The 19,334-nt window shown below is 41.8% G+C and overlaps 1 protein-coding gene across 1 annotated transcript in view; it reads right to left on the minus strand.

Annotated features, from left to right (window-relative positions):
• Positions 1–19,334, minus strand: part of DNAH10 (dynein axonemal heavy chain 10) — a 156,841-nt gene that overhangs the window by 116,730 nt on the left and 20,777 nt on the right. Inside the window, exons 6-13 of the mRNA XM_083150976.1 lie at positions 18,855–19,083; positions 16,482–16,639; positions 12,626–12,856; positions 12,347–12,537; positions 10,975–11,173; positions 4,443–4,637; positions 4,135–4,305; positions 976–1,152 (exon numbers count right to left, since the gene is read on the minus strand). Coding sequence (XP_083007102.1) covers positions 976–1,152; positions 4,135–4,305; positions 4,443–4,637; positions 10,975–11,173; positions 12,347–12,537; positions 12,626–12,856; positions 16,482–16,639; positions 18,855–19,083 — 1,551 coding nt within the window. The remainder of the gene's footprint in view (positions 1–975; positions 1,153–4,134; positions 4,306–4,442; positions 4,638–10,974; positions 11,174–12,346; positions 12,538–12,625; positions 12,857–16,481; positions 16,640–18,854; positions 19,084–19,334) is intronic.

Below are 19,334 nucleotides of genomic sequence, written 5' to 3' on the forward strand. Positions count from 1 at the left end.
CAGAAATAATTGCTCAGTGCTCTGCTCCTAGGTGTAAAAGATCCGCTTCCAACAACTGCTAAAGGATAAATTATTAATATTCTTCAAGTAGCTTCTACAGTTTATATTAATCCAGACTGTGTCACCTCCCAATTCTTAACATAAAAATACACCCAATATACATAAAACACAAAAGGATCTTATGACCACTGAGTAAGATGTCATTATAAAATTCAGATCATACTCATGTTCATGTCTTCTGCACAGACCTTAGACTTACTGTACTTGACCAAACCAAAATTCATGAAAATCCTATCAGTTTAATATTACCCCTTTCACAACGCACAAAGAAGCGGGTCAACCTGGGTCACTGTGCAGTGTGAAAGGACCTTCTGAATAATCACGGGTCCAGCAACCTGGCAATCCGACCCGGGTTAAAAGGAGGGTTTTACCCAAGTCGACACATTTTTGCTGGACAGTGTGAATGGATAACCCGGGTCCAGCGACCTGGGTCCCGTTCACACCATAGGGAGGAGGCAGCTTCAGCTCCAAGTGCTGCCTCCTCCCCCGCTCCACAGTGACACTCCTCCCCGCCCTCTCGAGGACGTCAGTGAAATCTGGCATTTGCGATGTAAAAAGCAGTATAAGTAACGCTGAGAAGTACGGTATATGCAACAAATTACTATCCAGTGACCGTCTGAGGCAAAGCCACTGGTTCTTAAAGAATAGGTAGCTGCATTTTCTTTCTTCTTTTTTTTAACACTTTTTTTTATTGAGACATTACATACATGGTATAAAACATACATGATGCTATACAATGCTCAAGATTCAAATAAACATATCATGACAAGTTACAGTTGTCCAGTGTATTGTGTCCAACCATCATACAGATTGTGGAAATGACATCAATGAAGAATCTATACACAATGCATTTAAACATTCGGTAAATGCAATTTCTAAACATGTATGAGTAACCAGTGCAATTTAAAAGCATACCATTTTCCCATGTTCACAAGACAACATCTCGTCCATCTCCAGGAATCTAATAATTGTATGCTTGATACGGTTGAAAAGTGACCTCTCCCAATATATTGACCCAGCCACTGGAGGATGATTCTTGTACAACTTTGGATTGTTCAGGTTTTCCACAAAAATGTTGTCCACTACATCGATCTGCAATGAAAAGAAAATCATTTCATAGAATTTCAAAAATTCCATAAAATATGCTTGTTGAATTCTGTACATGGGGCTAATTCAGTGCATGCGAAATGACTTAAACTGCCGTCGCATCCAAAAAATGCGTAAGAGCCATTACACGGAAAAACACGCCCTATAACAAACATTCCTCCTACCTCAAAAGGTCAGTACCACCTTCTGGGTGATATACTAGAATATGTGGCAAAAAAATGTAATAAAAGTTTTGACACTGGCCCTTATTCAGATCTGATCGCAGTACAAATTTGTTTGGAAAATGGGCAAAACCATGTGCACTGCAGGTGGGGCAGATGTAACATGTGCAGAGAGAGTTACATTTGGGTAGGGTGTGTTGAAACTGAAATCTAAATTGCATTGTAAAAATAATACAGCCAGTATTTACCCTGCACAGAAACAAAATAACTCACACAAATCTAACTCTCTCTGCACATGTTACATCTGCCCCACCTGCAATGCACATGGTTTTGCCCATTTTCCAAACAAATGTGTACTGCGATCAGATCTGAATAAAGGCCACATTGCCAGAGTCTTTGATTCAAAAGTGTGGAGACATCTTTCTGAAGTTATCACTAGTAAGATGGCACAGGCCACCGCTTGCTGGCATTAGTGGAATCTAGGTGCAGAGTGTCGAGCTACACTGTACTCAAGATCTACCAATATTATTTTTTTTCCGGGAACCTGTGGATCTATAGGAGAGGTGTTCAGGTTTGGTTTTACTCTGATTTTCTCGGTTCTCAAATCGGGATCGAATTGGCTATCCAAAACACATGACAGCTGATAGCCAATACGATGCGGATTTGAAAACCAAGTAATCCGAGTAAAACCGAACCCGCACATCTCTAATCTATAGTAGGAATGAATCCAGCATGTTTGAAAATGTGACAGTTAAATATGACTACAGCTGTCTACCAGCTGGGTGGTTTGGGAAAACGCAGCCATTAGAAGGTCTTGAGGACCGGTTTAAAAAGCCCTGCTGTACACCCTGTACCCCTTATAGACATGCCTATGCCACAGTCATGACACTGCTGGCTTGTATATGAAAGTCTCCCCCAAAGTAACTACTGAGCCTGGATTAGAACCGCATTTAGATAGGAGGACATTTATTGAAAGATTAGCTTTGCCCCACAACTAAATTCCCTGTAGATGAAGGTCTGCCACCAACCCTTGACCTGTCATGATGATGGTCCAAGTCCCAATGGACACAATCCAGCCTTGGTGGTGGTGAAGTCTATTAAACAATAGATTTATGAGTCACAAGAGACAACTCAATTAACTAGTGGCTAGACAAGGATCAGTCCATGACAAGCAGGAAACCATTTTCCCCAGCAACTGCATGCACTGGAGAACTGAAAGCCACATGTGTGCTGAGTACTGAGGTCTGACGAAAGATGAAAAAGATTGTTTCCTTTGGCAACTAGACCAGGAACAAAGAGGAGCTTGAAACTCTGTAATACAAGTGAGCCTTTCCCCTCCAGAGTGTCAATTTACAACTGCAGATGAGACTGGAGAAGTAATGCCAACTTTGCTTTTATAATTTGGTTGTTGAAGTACAAGAAATTTAACATCAGCCCTGTTATTGTAAAAATAAAGACATCACTGCTATAATCTTCAAAAAGAATAATGGAGCTGTAGCTAGAACAGTAACCGAAAAGTAGGGGCACATGTGATCAGATTTAAAGATTTTAAGGCCCCCATACACTATGCGATTTTGGGACGATTTCATCCGATTTCGGCAGGTGTGTGATATCTGATCCGATGCGCGGTCCCGTGCGCATCGGACCGGATCAGGGAGGTCGGACGGTCAGTACATATGATCACGTCCGACCTCCCTGTATGCATTTGCCTGCCCACCTGACAGGCATATGCATGCAGACACCGGGGGAGCAGTGTGGCAGGCAGCGGGTCCCTGAGTGCTAAGCTGGCGGCGCCGGGGAGTGCTGACCTGGCCGGGCGGTGATGATCATAGATATCAGCACAGCAGCGCTGCGGGACGGGACGCACAGTGGCGGGTATTAGATTTTAAAATTCCTGTCAAATGACTAGCCGTTCTCTGATTGGCTGAGCTCTCAGCCAGCCAATCAGAGAATGGCCAGTCATTTGACAGGTATTTTAAAATCTAATACCCGCCACTGCGTGTCCCGTCCCGCAGCGCTGCTGTGCTCATATCTATGATCATCATCACCGCCCGGCCAGGTCAGCACTCCCCGGCGCCGCCAGCTTAGCACTCAGGGACCCGCTGCCCACCCCACTGCTCCCCCTGATAAGAGCACCACCGCCCCCTGACCCTCACCGCCCGCCCCCTGCGCCCCGACATGTGATAAATCGCAAGCGATTTATCACATGTCAAATTTGGCTCATCAAGTGCCAAATTGTGTGTGAGCCTCACGTGGAGCTCCCGGGCGGCTCACAGGAGAATTGGGTCCGACTTGTCCTAAGGACAAGTCGGCCTAATGTATGGGGGCCTTTAGATTCATTTTAGATTTAGATTTAGCAAGATAAAACTGCTTTCTGAAATAAGAATGATCTTTTGGGAGTGGGACAATGATTGCTGATGGCAATAATGACTGCATGTCATGCGCCTCACCTTGTAGAAGAGGTTTGATAAAGGTTCAGGGAGATCTAGATTATAACCCGTTTCTAGGATACCTCTCACCCACTGATGAAGTAGAAGTAGAAGTTATTCCCAAAGCAGAAAGGCCCCAACCAAATACTCTAAAAGGTACAAAAGAGTTGTGATTGGCTCTGAGATGCTGATGTGAGGCAGAGGGGGAGGGTTTGGCTTCAAACAAGTTTAGGTTAATGACAGAAGGGACAACAATTATGTTAATTAGTACTGCTGATGCAAATGTTAATATGAAGATCAATGTATACTGTACTTGTTATTTTCACAAAAATATATAGTGTAAGTTACATTTTAAGTGCTTTTAATTCAACACGTACCTCTTTGCAATACTGCTCAAGGATAGCATTAAATTTCTTCATCATTTGCTTATTGATGGCTTCTCGAGAGCGGATGTGCTTAAATTTCAATAGCATGTCAAACGCAGCCTCAGCTGAGCGAAGGGTCTTAAACGATTCATCAATGAAGTTTATGGCTTCTCCTTCAATAGCCTGTTTATTATTTACATAAAAGCAACATTTCAGTGGACAACTCTTATATTCATGTATACCTCATTGAAATCACCCAGTATATTATTGTCACATATTCTCAGGCTAAAATATCTCTTTATTTATTTTTTTTTACTAACCTGAACTTCATTTTTAAAGTCGTCCATGACAAGCTTCCACTGATGGGCATATTTTATATTGAAGGGATCAAAGGACAGGGTTTCCATTGGTTTGATAAGGCCATCAACTCTATGCAAGACATCATCGATACGCTTGGGGTCTCCAGTGACAGCCTTCAGTTCAGGCCCAAAAATATTGTAAAACTCTTCCAGAACCTGTACATTTTAAAATGCATAAAACTATTACTTTTTCACAATGTAAAATTATGTAAGATAATACAGTATAAGTAGTTTGGGTACTGTAGTTCAGAAATGACAAAAGGAGTGTAATAGGCTATGAGAAAGAGTGACTGGATGTACAGACGTGTCCTCCTACACCTAGTCACAATATTTGGTACTCTTTACCTAGCACGGCGGCCATCGCGGGCATTGAATGCACTAAAAAAATCGGGTGCGACGCGACCGACGCGATGCCCGCGATTTCCCATAGGGAACAATGTTAAATTTCTCAATTGACCCGATTTTACTGTTCAATGCCTCAATTGACCCGATTTTTCCATAGGAAACAATGTTAAATGGCCCACAGAGGCCAAATAGGCACCCTGAAGTGTGAAATGGCCCCCCAATTGTTAACGCCACCCCACGATCAACGTGAACCCGAAGCGTGGTGAGCGCAGCGAGCCCGAAGCGTGGCGAGCGGACGCGGATACCTGTGAAGCCCGCGAAGGGACGCGTTTACCTGTGAAGGTATCCGCGTGCGCTCGCCACGCTTCGGGCTCGGTGGCTCGCTGCGCTCGCCACACTATTCTATTCTCAACTCCACGCCGACGTGGATAGTGGGGGTATGAAAAGGTCGTAGGACGCGTACCGCCGCCGCTCGCCAGGCTTCGGGTTGACGTTGATCGTGGGGTGGCGTTAACAATTGTGGGGGCCATTTCACACTTCAGGGTGGCTATTTGGCCTCTGTGGGCCATTTAACATTGTTTCCTATGGAAAAATCGGGTCAATTGAGGCATTGAACAGTAAAATTGGGTCAATTGAGAAATTTAACATTGTTCCCTATGGGAAATCGCGGGCATCGCGTCGGTCGCGTCGCACCCGATTTTTAGGGCATTCAATGCCCGCGATTTTTTTACCTACGATGCCCACAATCAAAATCGTGGGCGCCGTGCTAGGTAAAGAGTACCCAATATTTCATATGGCTCAAGATGCCACCATTACCAGGATTGGATTGGCCCAAAGGTAACAGGGAAACTCTCAGTGGGCCTCAATGCCGGCGGGCCCACCTCCTTCGCAAACACGGCAGCCAAACACAAATGCATATACCATCGGAAGACACAAATTCATCAAACAAACACAGGAGCTTAGTAAATGATGTAAATGATCATAATTTTTCTTTACAAATATACACCCATGTAGGTTTGTAACCAGTAGTGTTTAAACACAAATTGTTGTAAATTTACCCCATAGTTGTTACATTGCATATATATATATATATATATATATATATATATATATATATATATATATATATATGCATAAAAGAGCATATATATAATATTGTTTTTTTCTTTCTTCATATGGACTTGACACATCAACTATATAACATAGTAATGATTAAATTAAAAGATAAGGATAGTTACTACAATGCCTTTAACTCATAGGGGGTCCAGAGCAGCCACCTACCACAGGCACCTCAAACTTGGAGCATCAGGTTGCAATGTGCCTAAGGATACAGACACTTCCAGAATTTGTTCTGATGCAATACGTTGGGCATTTTTGAAGGTATGTATGGCCATAATGATATTTGCAAAACTTGTATATTATGTCTGTGGTGGATGGTGGCTCCTGGCCTCCTATGAGTGAAACAGGCTTAGCTTAAAAAAGTATATGCAACTGTGTGTAATGAAAGGGCAGTGTCGGACTGGGGCATGAAGGGCCCACCAGGGAAATGCACTCACAGGGGCCCACCAAGGGGCAGAGCTGTGGAGTCGGAGTTGAGGAGTCGGAGGAAATTTCAAGTACCTGGAGTCGGAGTCAGCAAACAATGCACCGACTCTGACTCCGACTCCGAAAATTATAATTAAGGACTTCTCTACTGTAAGAATAAAGACCAATGCATGCAGTGCCTCACGTAACCGCAAAACGAACACGTTAAGTGACCGTGAAAAAGCATGCTTTTCATGTGCTTCACTATATGGCACAATTCGGAGCACCAATACTTATAAATGTATTCTCCCTTGTAGTTTACAACTTATTTCCAACGTTCAATAAGGTTTTCAATACCTCGTTGGTAGAAATCACCTGGTGTAGACTCGAAAAATTCATTCAACCAAGCTCTCCCACAATACGCACAACCTCTTTTTACGCGGATGAAGATCTTGTTTCATGCACGGGGTCGTTTGTTTGTATCTTGGCTAAGCCATTCCTTACGCTGGTTCATATTGATGTACAGGCACCATTTTTCGTCGCCAGTAACGATTCGGTAAAGAAATCGTTCCTTGTGTCCATGAATTGAACGGTGATGAGCAAGCAAACCAGCGGAGATTGAGGCTCGTTGATTTTTGTTGTTGTCACAAAGCATGCGGAACTCATGCTCCACACTTCTGGACCTTTCCTATTGAGTGAAGATTCTTCTCTATAGCTAGAAGAGCTTAGAAGGACTTGATGGAACAGCTTCTTGGATTCAACTGTTAGTGTTTATATTTATTTTAAAACCTACATGCCTGCTTGTCTGTATGAGGGTAGACATGTGTACATGTTTCTGGAAGAAACTGTCTATCTATACATTTGCTAAGCCTATAACTACATTTCAAGATTAATATAAACCATTTCTAGGTTTTACAGAGTTTGATTTTGGTTCATATAGATAAGCTTTGTTTTTGTTCCCAAAACTACCAAATAATGTGGTTTTTATCTTTGAACTGGTAAAGTTCCTGTTCCTAATGTTTATGCCTACTGCTACTATCCAGCCATTTAATTGATTAATAAAAAAATTAATAAAACTTTGTTTTCATTGTGTTTGTCCTTTGCTTAAACTGTTCAATACAGTAGACTGTTGGCTTCCCAGCCTCTAGTTTCTGTAGTAATAATATGTATGTTGCCTTTCTTTACTTCAAGGAATGTATCAAATACATTTGCATATTAATACAGAGGAGTCGGAGTCGAGGAGTCGGAGTCAGAAGTACGATGAGTCGGAACTTTTATCTGCCAACTCCACAGCCCTGGGGCATGGTCTTTTTGAGGGGTGTGGCCACCTGACCAGAGAGGAGTGGCTATGCACTATGCGATTTTTGCACTTTTGGCCGATAATCAGGCGAAATCGGCCCAAAATCGCAGGTGTGTGACATCTGGTCCGTAAATCTCCCACCTTGATAATAATGTACATAAGTCCCACAGATAATAATACATCAAATACCCCCCCCCCCCAGATAATACAGCACATAGGTCCCCCCACATATAATACAGCACATGGGTCCTACCTACACATATAATAGTACAGCACATAGCCCCCCCCCCCCCACATATTATACAGCACATGGGTCCTCCCCACACAGATAATAGTACAGCACATAGCCCCCCACTTATAATACAGCACATGGGTCATCCCCACACAGATAATAGTACAGCACATATGGGTCCTCCCCACACAGATAATAGTACAGTACATAGCACCACACATACAAAATACAGCACATGGGTCCTTCCCACACAGATAATAGTACAGCACATAGCCCCCCACTTATAATACAGCACATGGGTCATCCCCACACAGATAATAGTACAGCACATATGGGTCCTCCCCACACAGATAATAGTACAGTACATAGCACCACACATACAAAATACAGCACATGGGTCCTTCCCACCCATATAATAGTACAGCACATAGGCCCCCCAAATATAAAACAGCACATAGGTCTTCCCCACCCAGATAATACGGCACATATGTACCCCCACATATAATACAGCACATACCGTAGGTCCTCCCCACCCAGATAATAGTACAGCACATAGGCCCCTCCCATATAATACATTACATAGGTCCCCCACTCAGATAATAGTACAGTACATAGACCCTCCCATATACCCATATAATATAGCACATAGTAGGTCCCAGGGCCGGCGCCACCACTAGGCGGATCTAGGCATTTGCCTAGGGCGCCGGCCTCTGGAGGGCAGCACTTTGTAGTACCCCCTGAGGAGGCAGGTGAGTGTTCCCCTGTCCCCCGTTGGCACATAGGTCCCCCCCCCCACACACACACACACACACACACACACACACACACAATACAACACAACGTGCCTAAGAATACAGACATTTTTACTGCGTATAACTGACCTCCCCATTACACACCTACCAACTTTGGTGCTCCTTGAAGAGGGGGGGGCGTGGATATCTGTAAAGGAGGCGTTGCCTATACCCGCGTCTTTCCCGAGGCCATGCCCTGTTTGGCACTGTGAGGGCATGGCCCAGAGGCTCTGTGAGCCTCTAGCCATGCCCCCCTGGCTGCGGGAATAGACGCTGTGCGCAGTGACAAAGGGGACTCCCAACAGCCCCCCCTCTGCTGGAAACTGCGGGAGGGCCACGGGAACCTCCCCCAAAACTGGGACGTTACCCCAGTAATCGGGAATGTTGGGAGATATAGGCCACCAGTAAAATGGACAAAATATGGCCAAAATATGGACAGAATATGGACAAAACCGAACTTATTATCTTTCCCACACCCAGAGCTATGCCCCCTACTAATATCTCTATCACTGTTAACAACACCATCATCTCCCCCGTTCCCCAACTCCGCTGCCTGGGTGTCACTCTTGACTCCTCCCTCTCCTTTGCACCCCAAATCCAAGCCCTGGCCCATTCTTGCCGGTTCCAGTTAGGCAACATTGCTCACATCAGGCCCTTTCTCTCACAGAGTGCAACTAAGCTGATCATTCACTCATAAGTCATCTCACGGCTCACTTGACTACTGTAATGCTAATGCAGCCAGGCTTATCTTCCTCTCCCGCCACTCTAATTCTGCCACTCCCCTTCTAAAATCTGCACTGGCTCCCATTGCCCTACAGAATCCTCTTCAAACACCTCACACTCACATACAGGGCCATCTCTAATTCCATTGCTCCATATATCTTTAACCTCATCTCCTTTCATACACCCTCCCGCCCTCTACGGTCGGCTGATGACTGTCGTCTCTCCTCCACCCTGATCACTGCTTCCCATGCTAGAGTACAGGACTTTGCCCGTGCTGCACCTCTTCAGTGGAACGCACTCCCTCACTCCATTAGACTCTCCCCGACCTTGCAAAGCTTCAAACGTGCACTGAAAACTCACCTATTCATCAAAGCATACCCTTCCACTGCATAAACTAGCTGGTTCTCCGACCCCTTGCCTGTTTACATCCTGCTATCTAACCACCACCCACGTGCTTGCACCTCTTGTAATCTGTCTGTCTCCCACTCCTACTAGATTGTAAGCTCCTCTGCGCAGGGCCCTCTTCCCTCCTGTTGTCAAAGCCCACTTCTCTTCACATTTCACTCACAGCTCTCCTATACTCCAACACTCAGTGACCATCTTTGTCTGCATACTCATCTCCATCATTGGCCTCAAGCCTCTAGTTGTATGTTGATTGAGTCCTCACTACTTATATTTAAGCTGTAATATGTATTGATCTGTGGCGCTCTTTATTTATACTGTATTTTTGTTATTTATTCAATGTTATGCCAAGTTTTGTCTCCCTGTATTGTTCCTTTGTACGGCGCTGAGAAACACTTGTGGCGCCTTTTAAATAAAATTATAATAATAATAATAATAATAATAAAAGCCCTGATTTTTAATATGCGAAAACATATTTTAGAAGGGTATAATTAAGGAGACCACTGCGAAACATAGGGCAAAATTGCAATAATGCTAAAAAAATTTCATGCAAACATTCAGCAGGTACAATTGAGTAACCCCTTTTGTCTTTCTAGCTATTTCCAAAGCTAAAATAACAGTCCAGCAACAGTAGAGTTTTTTCAAGCCAATAGACTGGATGTTATATCTGTCCCCAGTTTCATTGACCGCAGGAAACAGCTACTGTATACCAGAAAATGAGATTGAGGATGTAGCAGAAAAAAAAAAACAGCTAAAAAAAAGTGAGAAATTCTAAATGATGTAGCTGATATAATACATAGGCATGTTTTCAGTCATCTACTAAAAAATGTATCACTGTATGCACAGCAAATTTAGAGTCAGTAATCTTTAGCAATGAATGTTACCATATTGGCTTCTACTTTTTAAAGTAAGTCTTTAAATTAAACTTATTATTGAAAACTAGGTGGCCAGTGCAAACATTTTTCATGCAAATGGGCCAAGAGTAACTTTTTTAACTTCTATTTTTAAACAAACACTGCATTGTGCAATTCTAAATTAAAAATTTGTCAACAGCGGATAGCTTAATCTTTAAAATGTTACCTCATTTACCAATTATGGTTAAGTATGAAGGGAGAAAAAGGGATCATCACCAAAAATGACCTTCTAGAAATAATATATATGATGATACATCCGTACCTGTAAAATATCAAACAGATCCTGGCAAATAGTAGTCAAATAGTCAGTTTTTTCAAACAAACGCTTTCTATCAAATTCCCAGCGCTGGTCCCTTCCTAAAGCCTCGATCTTGGCACGAACTTCAAAGTAGCAACTTTTCCACAACTCCAGGGTTCGTTTTGCTTCCAGAGTCTTGTTCTTTGCAGCCTCCCTGTGTTCTCTACAAGTACCAATGAGATTTTCAGCTATGAATGCCTAAAAACTGCCACTTTAATTGGCTACACAATTGACTTTTTTTCTAATAAATAAAACATCTTTAGCTTTATAAAACAGTCTGCAAAATATATATGATTTTTACTACAAAAGCATAAAACTCAAGAAAGTTTATTGTATTCCCAGTAAAGAAACGGATGAAAAAAAAAAAAAAATGCACAAAAGAAATTACTGGGAGCAGGTCATACATCATTTTACATGTTCTAGCAGTCTATACTCATCACACCATTCTTATTATTTGAATGTTTCAGGGTTAGCAAATCCCTTTAGCAAGGTGTACCACATTGGGACACATTTTCCGAAACATTGGGATACATTTTCTACTAAAGTATATTGTTTGCAAAGACCCAGTGAGTGCCTCTGCTTGTTTTGGGACCGACTTTATATCTATCTATCTATATATATCTATATATCTATATATAGATATATAGATATATATCTATATATATATATAAGCAAATGCTTTGAGAGCTAGTCTGCTACCTTGTGATTGCCTCTGTGTTTGTGCATGTGTGAGAGAGAAGTGTGTAGTTCCACTCACTGTCAACAGATGGCAGTGTTTCAGAGACACACAAACAGACACTAGACATATATAGATGATATATATACACACACACACATTACAATTTTAAACTGATTCATATTGTGAGGTTGCATGGTTTTTACTTGAAAGCAGACAGAAAGTGGGCAGTGTGGCTCATCTGAGTATGCTCCAAGCAGACACAAAAAGTAGGTTCTCTGGACTGCCAGCGGCCAGGGAGCAGACATTGCCATTCATCCTGCCTCCGGCAGCTCCCGCAGCCCCTGTCCCAGCGCACCGAGACCCTGTGCCCTCCTCCCCCCTCCTGCAGACCTCCTGCCGCCATTCCCGACGTCCAGCTGCTGCTTCCATGTGCCTGCGGCTGCTCATTGCCTGCTGTTCCCCTTCAGCTCTGAGGAGACACTGGCCACTCTTCAGAGCTGAAGGGGAACAGCACGCAATAAGAAGCCGTAGGGACATGAAAGCACCAGCGGCTGGACGTTGGCTGCCCTGCGTGTGCCACTGGAAGGCCAACCGAACCATTGGACATATGATGAACATATGATATTAGTAATTGCATAATGCTGACCACTAACTAACCTGAACAATGTGTGAATATTAAGCACTCTGCACACTCTTTCTGAAATTTCCCAAGCGATTCTCTCCATTAAAGGGACCATTCGCTCATCCTTGTTGTAATGACGTGAAATGATCCACACCATTCTTAATGCTTTCATCATTGACGGAATTGTATCCAAGACAACATTAAAACCTGTACCATGTGTTAAATTCTGTAGAATAGAATAAAGAAAACAATTAGGGGAGTTTTGCTGATAACATCGTATTGCTAGACAAAAAGATTCCAATTAGTAGACTGACCTTTAGATGTCGCTCCAGAGTGGAGAGAAATCGAACATTATCAGCAGCTTCAACGTGATACTTTGCTAATTCAGTGACTGTCAGATCCAGGTTCTGTACTAAGCCAGGGTCTGCAATGGACAAAATACTCAGGACCTTCTTGACTGTAGGGAGTTTCAGCTGTTCACTAAGGGCGCTTAAAGTGGCATTGCGTTCACGCCAAAAATCAACTTCAGCCAGAGGTCCATTTCCCTGAAAGCAAGGCACAATATATTTCAAGATTTGTATATTTATTTATTTAATTTCCAAATACTCACCATGAAGTAGGTATTCTCAGAAGAATATTTTCCCTGACCAATTCAGTCTTGTACACAATCAACCCTTTGAGTGCCAATGTTGCTGTGAGAGGAGATGTCCAAAATATCTGCTAAAAATGTCAGCCTCGCTCACAGCAATTTTTGGGGCGCACAAAATTGAACTAAACTTCAATTAATTGACTTCAGATCATTTGCCGGCAATAACTAAAGTGATTCATATTCCTGAACTATGGCCCTGGCGTTTTTTGCAGATATTTTGCACATCTCTTACAGCAATGTTGACACTGAAAGGGTTAAGTCACATTTTAAAATTCTTTCCCTTGATTTACATCCAAATTACTGCTTAGTCCCTTATTATTGGTATTTACACATTGTATTACAAAAATAAACATTGCAAACTGCACATGAAAAAGCTGGATATCTATTTACAATGTTTTCAACTGTTGAAATACTGCTTTATTAAAATGATTAAGCTACACCACATTACTGTGAACGGAACATAGTTAACAAAGGCCACAAGTAAGTGTTTATATTAAGTGGGGTCCCTTGTCGGACTGTGGCTTAAATGCATTGATCAATACATGAACTAAAACTCCACTGTTGATTACAGTTAGTTAATACAGGAAGTTCAGAGTCCCTGTGATTTCTATTTCAATAATGTGGTCACATACTGTGTTGCACCCCAAATCTAGAAATGGTGATGAGTACAGAGGATTATTGCTTTATATGTTAAATATATTTTATATATATATATATATATATATATATATATATATATATATATATATATATATATATATATATATATATATATATATATACATGTCGAGTATCCCGTATCTGAATATCCGTTATCCGAATTATTCCGAAATACGGACATTCCAGAAAGTGAAATTTTTTTTTTTTTTGCTAAAAACTCACTGGGGACATTTGTAACAGCATCACTGGGGACATGATATGTAACTGGCACTATATATGTGCAAGACAATGATTGCTTGGCATTCAAATTCAGTGCTGAGATAGTACACACATTTTGTTTCACGTTTTGAAACCTTGTTTTTTGAACAATTAAAATATATTTGTGTGTATTTTATGTGGTAATAAAATATATTTGTGTGTATATTATGGGGGATATTCAATCGCCGTCGAGCATCTCCCGTGGGGGAGATGCTCGACGGGCCCTATTCAATGCTGTCTTCCCCGACAGCATTGAACAGGGTTTCCTGGCAGAACGAGCCCGACATCTCTAGCTGTCGGGCTCGTTCTGCCGAGAACAGCCGGGAAGTGACGAGCTGCCGGCTGCATCTCATCACTTCCCGGCCGCAACTCGCGGCCACGCCCCCTTCTCGTCCCGCTGCAGGCGGGACATTGAATCCCGCCTGCTTGTTCTCGGTCGAGCTGACCGAGAACGGGACTGGGTCACGGCAGGCGAGCAAGCTCGTCTGCCGTGACCCGAAGATTGAATACCCCCCTATGTGTTTATACAGCATACATGCAAGATACTTCAAAATACATCATTGAAATATTAAAATATTCCGAAATACGGAATAATCCGTTATCCAAAATTCTCCTTGTCCCGAGCATTTTGGATAAGGGATACTCAACCTGTATATATATATATATATATATATATATATATATATATATATATATATATATATATATATATATATATACACACACACACACACACACATACATACTCATACATTGTAGCTTTAGTGATCCTAATGACACTAGTTTACAAATGGGCAATATGTCATCAAAATTCCTGAAGAGAGGATATTATGGGAAATCCCATAAATCTCCAAAAAAGAGCTCTACAAATTAAAAATAGATCAATTAGGTATTACATTAATATAAATAATTTATTGTATATTCATAAGCATGAACTTATTTAAAGTCGAAGTGTAAAAATAAAGCAGTCAGTATTTTCCCTGCACAGAAACAAAATAACTCACCCAAATCTAATTATCTTTGCACATTTTACATCTGCCCCCTGCAGTGCACATGGCTTTGTCCATTTAAGAAGGAATTTGCCAGAATGAGTGAAAGAAAAGATGCCCAATGTTAGCACAAAATGCTACCCAAATGAAGCATATTACTCCTTTCAGCCTATGGTGGATGCTGGAACTGTGGGGTATTATAGGGTCTGGAGGACACGGTCACCAAGGAGATACCTTCTTTAGGGAAGTGCAAACCGTGGCTCCTCCTCCCTCATACCTATCCCTGTCTTCAGGAACCAGTTTGTTTCTTGGTGCCTAAGGTAACAGGGTGCCTTTGCAAGGAGGGGGCTGTTTCAGTCCCTATTTTCTTCGTTCCAGATGCAAATATAGGCCCTTATTCAGATCTGATCGCAGCACAAATTTGTTCTCAAAATGGTCAAAACCATGTGCACTGCAGGTGGGGCAGATGTAACATGTGCAGAAAGAGTTAAATTTGGGTGGGGTGTGTTGAAACTGAAATCTAAAATGCAGTGTAAAAATAATGCAGCCAGTATTTACCCTGCATGGAAACAACATAACTCACACAAATCTAAATCTCTCTATACATGTTACATCTGCCCCACCTGCAGTGCACATGGTTTTGCACATTTTGAGAACAAATTTGTACTGCGATCAGATCTGAATAAGGGCCATAGAGTAGATGGTAGCAGTTGGGGGGGGGGGGGGGGGGGGGCATCCATAATGCCCATTTATCTTTACCAATGCATTCCCAATAATGCAATTCTGAGCTACTGTTTTCACAGCAGTCAGTATGTTAAAGACCAAGTCAAAAGCATCATTTTTATCCCAAAAATATGATGTATTATATTTTAGAGAAGTATCATAATGACCTCAGAGTTCTAATAAACACAAAATACTAACCCCTGAGCAATCTTACAGATGTGTCCTCACATTCACCATCAATACACCACACCATGCAGTGCCTGGTGTTAGTATGCAGTCAGATACCGTGCAGTTCTGCTAACATCAGGCATCTTTTCTTGCCAAAATGACAATGTGGCTAGGACACATTGTGCTGATTAATGATTAATTTGATATACTGAGGAGAACAGAACATGTATTTTAAAACAGCTGCATCTGCTATATTGGCTCTTCATTGCAACTAAAAAAAACCCTTACACAACGGCTTGGCAACTGCCCACCGGGGAGGCGCTGGCGGCTTGGATCCCGTAGCCGTACACTGTATGCGATCCGAGTCATGGCTGCGGGATACAGCAAATCCTTGTGGCAGCCATTACTATCTCCGGATCCAAACCAATGCGCACTGGATCAGAACTGGAGGTAAATCACAGAAGACATGGCACTTTTTACATGATTTATCAGCCCAATGGGACAAAATCGTGTGAAAAAAGCCCTTGTCATTCAAGTGTATGGGGCTTTAAGACACATTTTGAGCAAAAATTAAGAAAGAAGATTTTCAAGCAACCTGGTGTGTCAAGAGGGTCTGTTTGGCATGACTGCAGCAAAGCTATATGAGGACACATCTATAAGTCAAATATGATTCCCTTCAGCATAATATTGATCCATGGGGTATTACATGTATAATAAGAATACCTGTGGTTTCTTTTGTAGCTGCTCTTCCAGAGCTGCTGACATCTGTGTCTGCCAGTTCATTACACATTGCTCAAGTCTTTCCACAGCAGCTTCATCAGCTGCTAGTACAGTAGGCTCAACATCAAGATTTACCTCCGGCATCTGTAACTTAATTTCTCCTAAAGTTGAGATGAAAACAAGGAGAATATAAAAGTCTAAGAAACCTTTGACCGGGTATGCAGAATAGATACTCTAGAAAGGTATTTTTCTATGCATTAGTAAATGGTTAAAACCATTTTGAAGCTGAATTAGTTCAGGAAAAGACCTAAGTTTTACTATTTGTAGCTGGAGCAAAGTGGAATTCTGTGCTGGTTATTCCCCAAAAAACTGTGTTTCCAGTATTGTCTTTGTTCAGAGGTTAGATGGTCTCTGTGGGATTTACCAGCCGCAATTGTTTATTAGAGTAAGCGCTTGTTATATATCAATTTCTCTGTGTATATCAAAGTGTAAATCATGGTCACATGACCAAGCAAACACTCAATTCTCAACTAGCGCTCATCTGCTTCAGAAATGGTGGGCCGTTCACTTCTCACTCACTAACTTCTCAGCTAGCACTGGGCAATGGTGGGCCGTTCACTTCTTACTAACTTCTCAGCTAGCACTGGGCAATGGTGGGCCGTTCACTTCTCACTCACTTCTCAGCTAGCACTGGGCAATAGTGGGCCGTTCACTTCTTACTCGCTCACTTCTCAGCTAGCACTGGGCAATGGTGGGCTGTTCACTTCTCACTCACTAAGGGGCAGATTTATTAAGCTTGATGAAGTGATAAAGTGTCTGGTTTTTATCACCGGCCAATCAGCTCATAACTGTAATTTTTCAAACCAAGCCTGTAACTTCACAGTTAGGAGCTGATTGGCCGGTGATAAAAACCAGACACTTTATCACATCACTGAGCTTAATAAATCTATCCCTGACTTCTCAGCTAGCACTGGGCAATGGTGGGCCCTTCACTTCTCACTCACTCACTTCTCAGCTAGCACTGGGCAATGGTGGGCCGTTCACTTCTCACTCACTCACTTCTCAGCTAGCACTGGGCAATGGTGGGCCGTTCACTTCTCACTCACTCACTTCTCAGCTAGCACTGGGCAATGGTGGGCCCTTCACTTCTCACTCACTCACTTCTCAGCTAGCACTGGGCATTGGTGGGCCGTTCACTTCTCACTCACTCACTTCTCAGCTAGCACTGGGCAATGGTGGGCCGTTCACTTCTCACTCACTCACTTCTCAGCTAGCACTGGGCAATGGTGGGCCATTCACTTCTCACTCACTCACTTTTTAGCTAGCACTCATCTGCTTCAGAAATGATGGGCCGTTGTATTTAACGTATAAAACAGAAAACATAGCCTACAGTAACCATAAGTGATAGTAAGTGCTTTGTCTAGGATATGTTGTGGCATCTTTGTGAAGAGGTCCATTTTCACATGTTTCATTGAGTGGACCCATCATGTAATACGTATGTACTGGGAATATATTCCCGATGGCTCTTTTCTTTCCAAATCTGTAATACATATCTCATCTAAGTGACCTGATTTATTAAAATACATGTAAACTGTCCGTCTATAAAGTGATCTATAATTTCTCTTTCTCAATTAAAATATAAAAAGAGATAATAGAAACTTTGGTACTTATGTATTATCTGGGCTCCCATGTTAAATGCACCCCATTTTTTCATACCCCTACTATCCAACTACACATGGAGTTGATTTTATATAGTGTGGCGAGCGCAGCGAGCCACCGTGCCCGAAGCGTGGCGAGCCCCGCAAGGGGACGCGGTCTCATAAGAAAAACGGGAGTCCAGATATTACATAAGTACCTAAACTTTTAAACTATAGCGTAACCAAAAAGAATATCAACATTAAAATAAATTAGAAAGGATTTTAAAAATACTTTCATCTCATTTTACGATCTGCTCATTTTGCATAGTATCACTACTATTGTATTGTGAAATATATAACCTACACAATTATATATAAATAAAATGAAAGGAAAACATATAGTTAAAAAAAAAAATGTATAGGGGTGTAGTAGTCCCACAGCCCCATTTTCATGAACACCTGCCAAAAATACTTTCAGAAAAATGTGTATCAAGCATCGTCACAGCATGACAAAAAGATCGAAGCCTGTTATATACTTACTATGATTTCAGAAATGCAAAGCCTTCCCACTATTTATCAAAGGACACAAAAACACTCCTGGTCTAAAACCCATGCTACGTTTTTAATACGATGCCAATTGCTCTTAAGATTTATATCTGCCAAATGCCATAAAGGGTATAAACTTAAGCGATTATAATGTACATGCATTCAATTTTATGAAATCTTTGGAAAAACTTGCCCTCTAGTTGCTGAATGGTTTGCTGAATATGGTTCAAGAACTTCTGCATATTCATTAGGAATTCATCTCTAATTAGTTGAACACTTATCCGTTCTGCTGCTGGTTGTTCCAACTTTGTGGGGTCTTTTTCAGTTGAATCTTCAGAAGAACCTGGTGGTCGACCAGGATCCTCCTGAAGGGAACCATCTGCACTTTTGTGTTGGTTGTAAGACAATAGAGGCATAAAAACCTAACATATGAACAACACCAGAAATACAAAGAAAAAAACAGAGAAAATAAATCACACTTTTTATACATCATACATTCCTAAAATATAAAGTCTTAAATAAGAATCTGCTACCATTCATTAATTAAATGCGGCTGCTAAATTGAGGAAACTATATAATAAGCATATGAAAGTAACATCCACTTTTTTAAACCTATAGCTGTGTGCTACAAACCACGTTACACAGAACGCGTAAGCTACCCGTGACTCAGTAG

Source organism: Crinia signifera, chromosome 1 (assembly GCF_055691185.1).
Source record: "Crinia signifera chromosome 1, ASM5569118v1, whole genome shotgun sequence".
Classification (NCBI taxonomy): domain Eukaryota; kingdom Metazoa; phylum Chordata; class Amphibia; order Anura; family Myobatrachidae; genus Crinia; species Crinia signifera.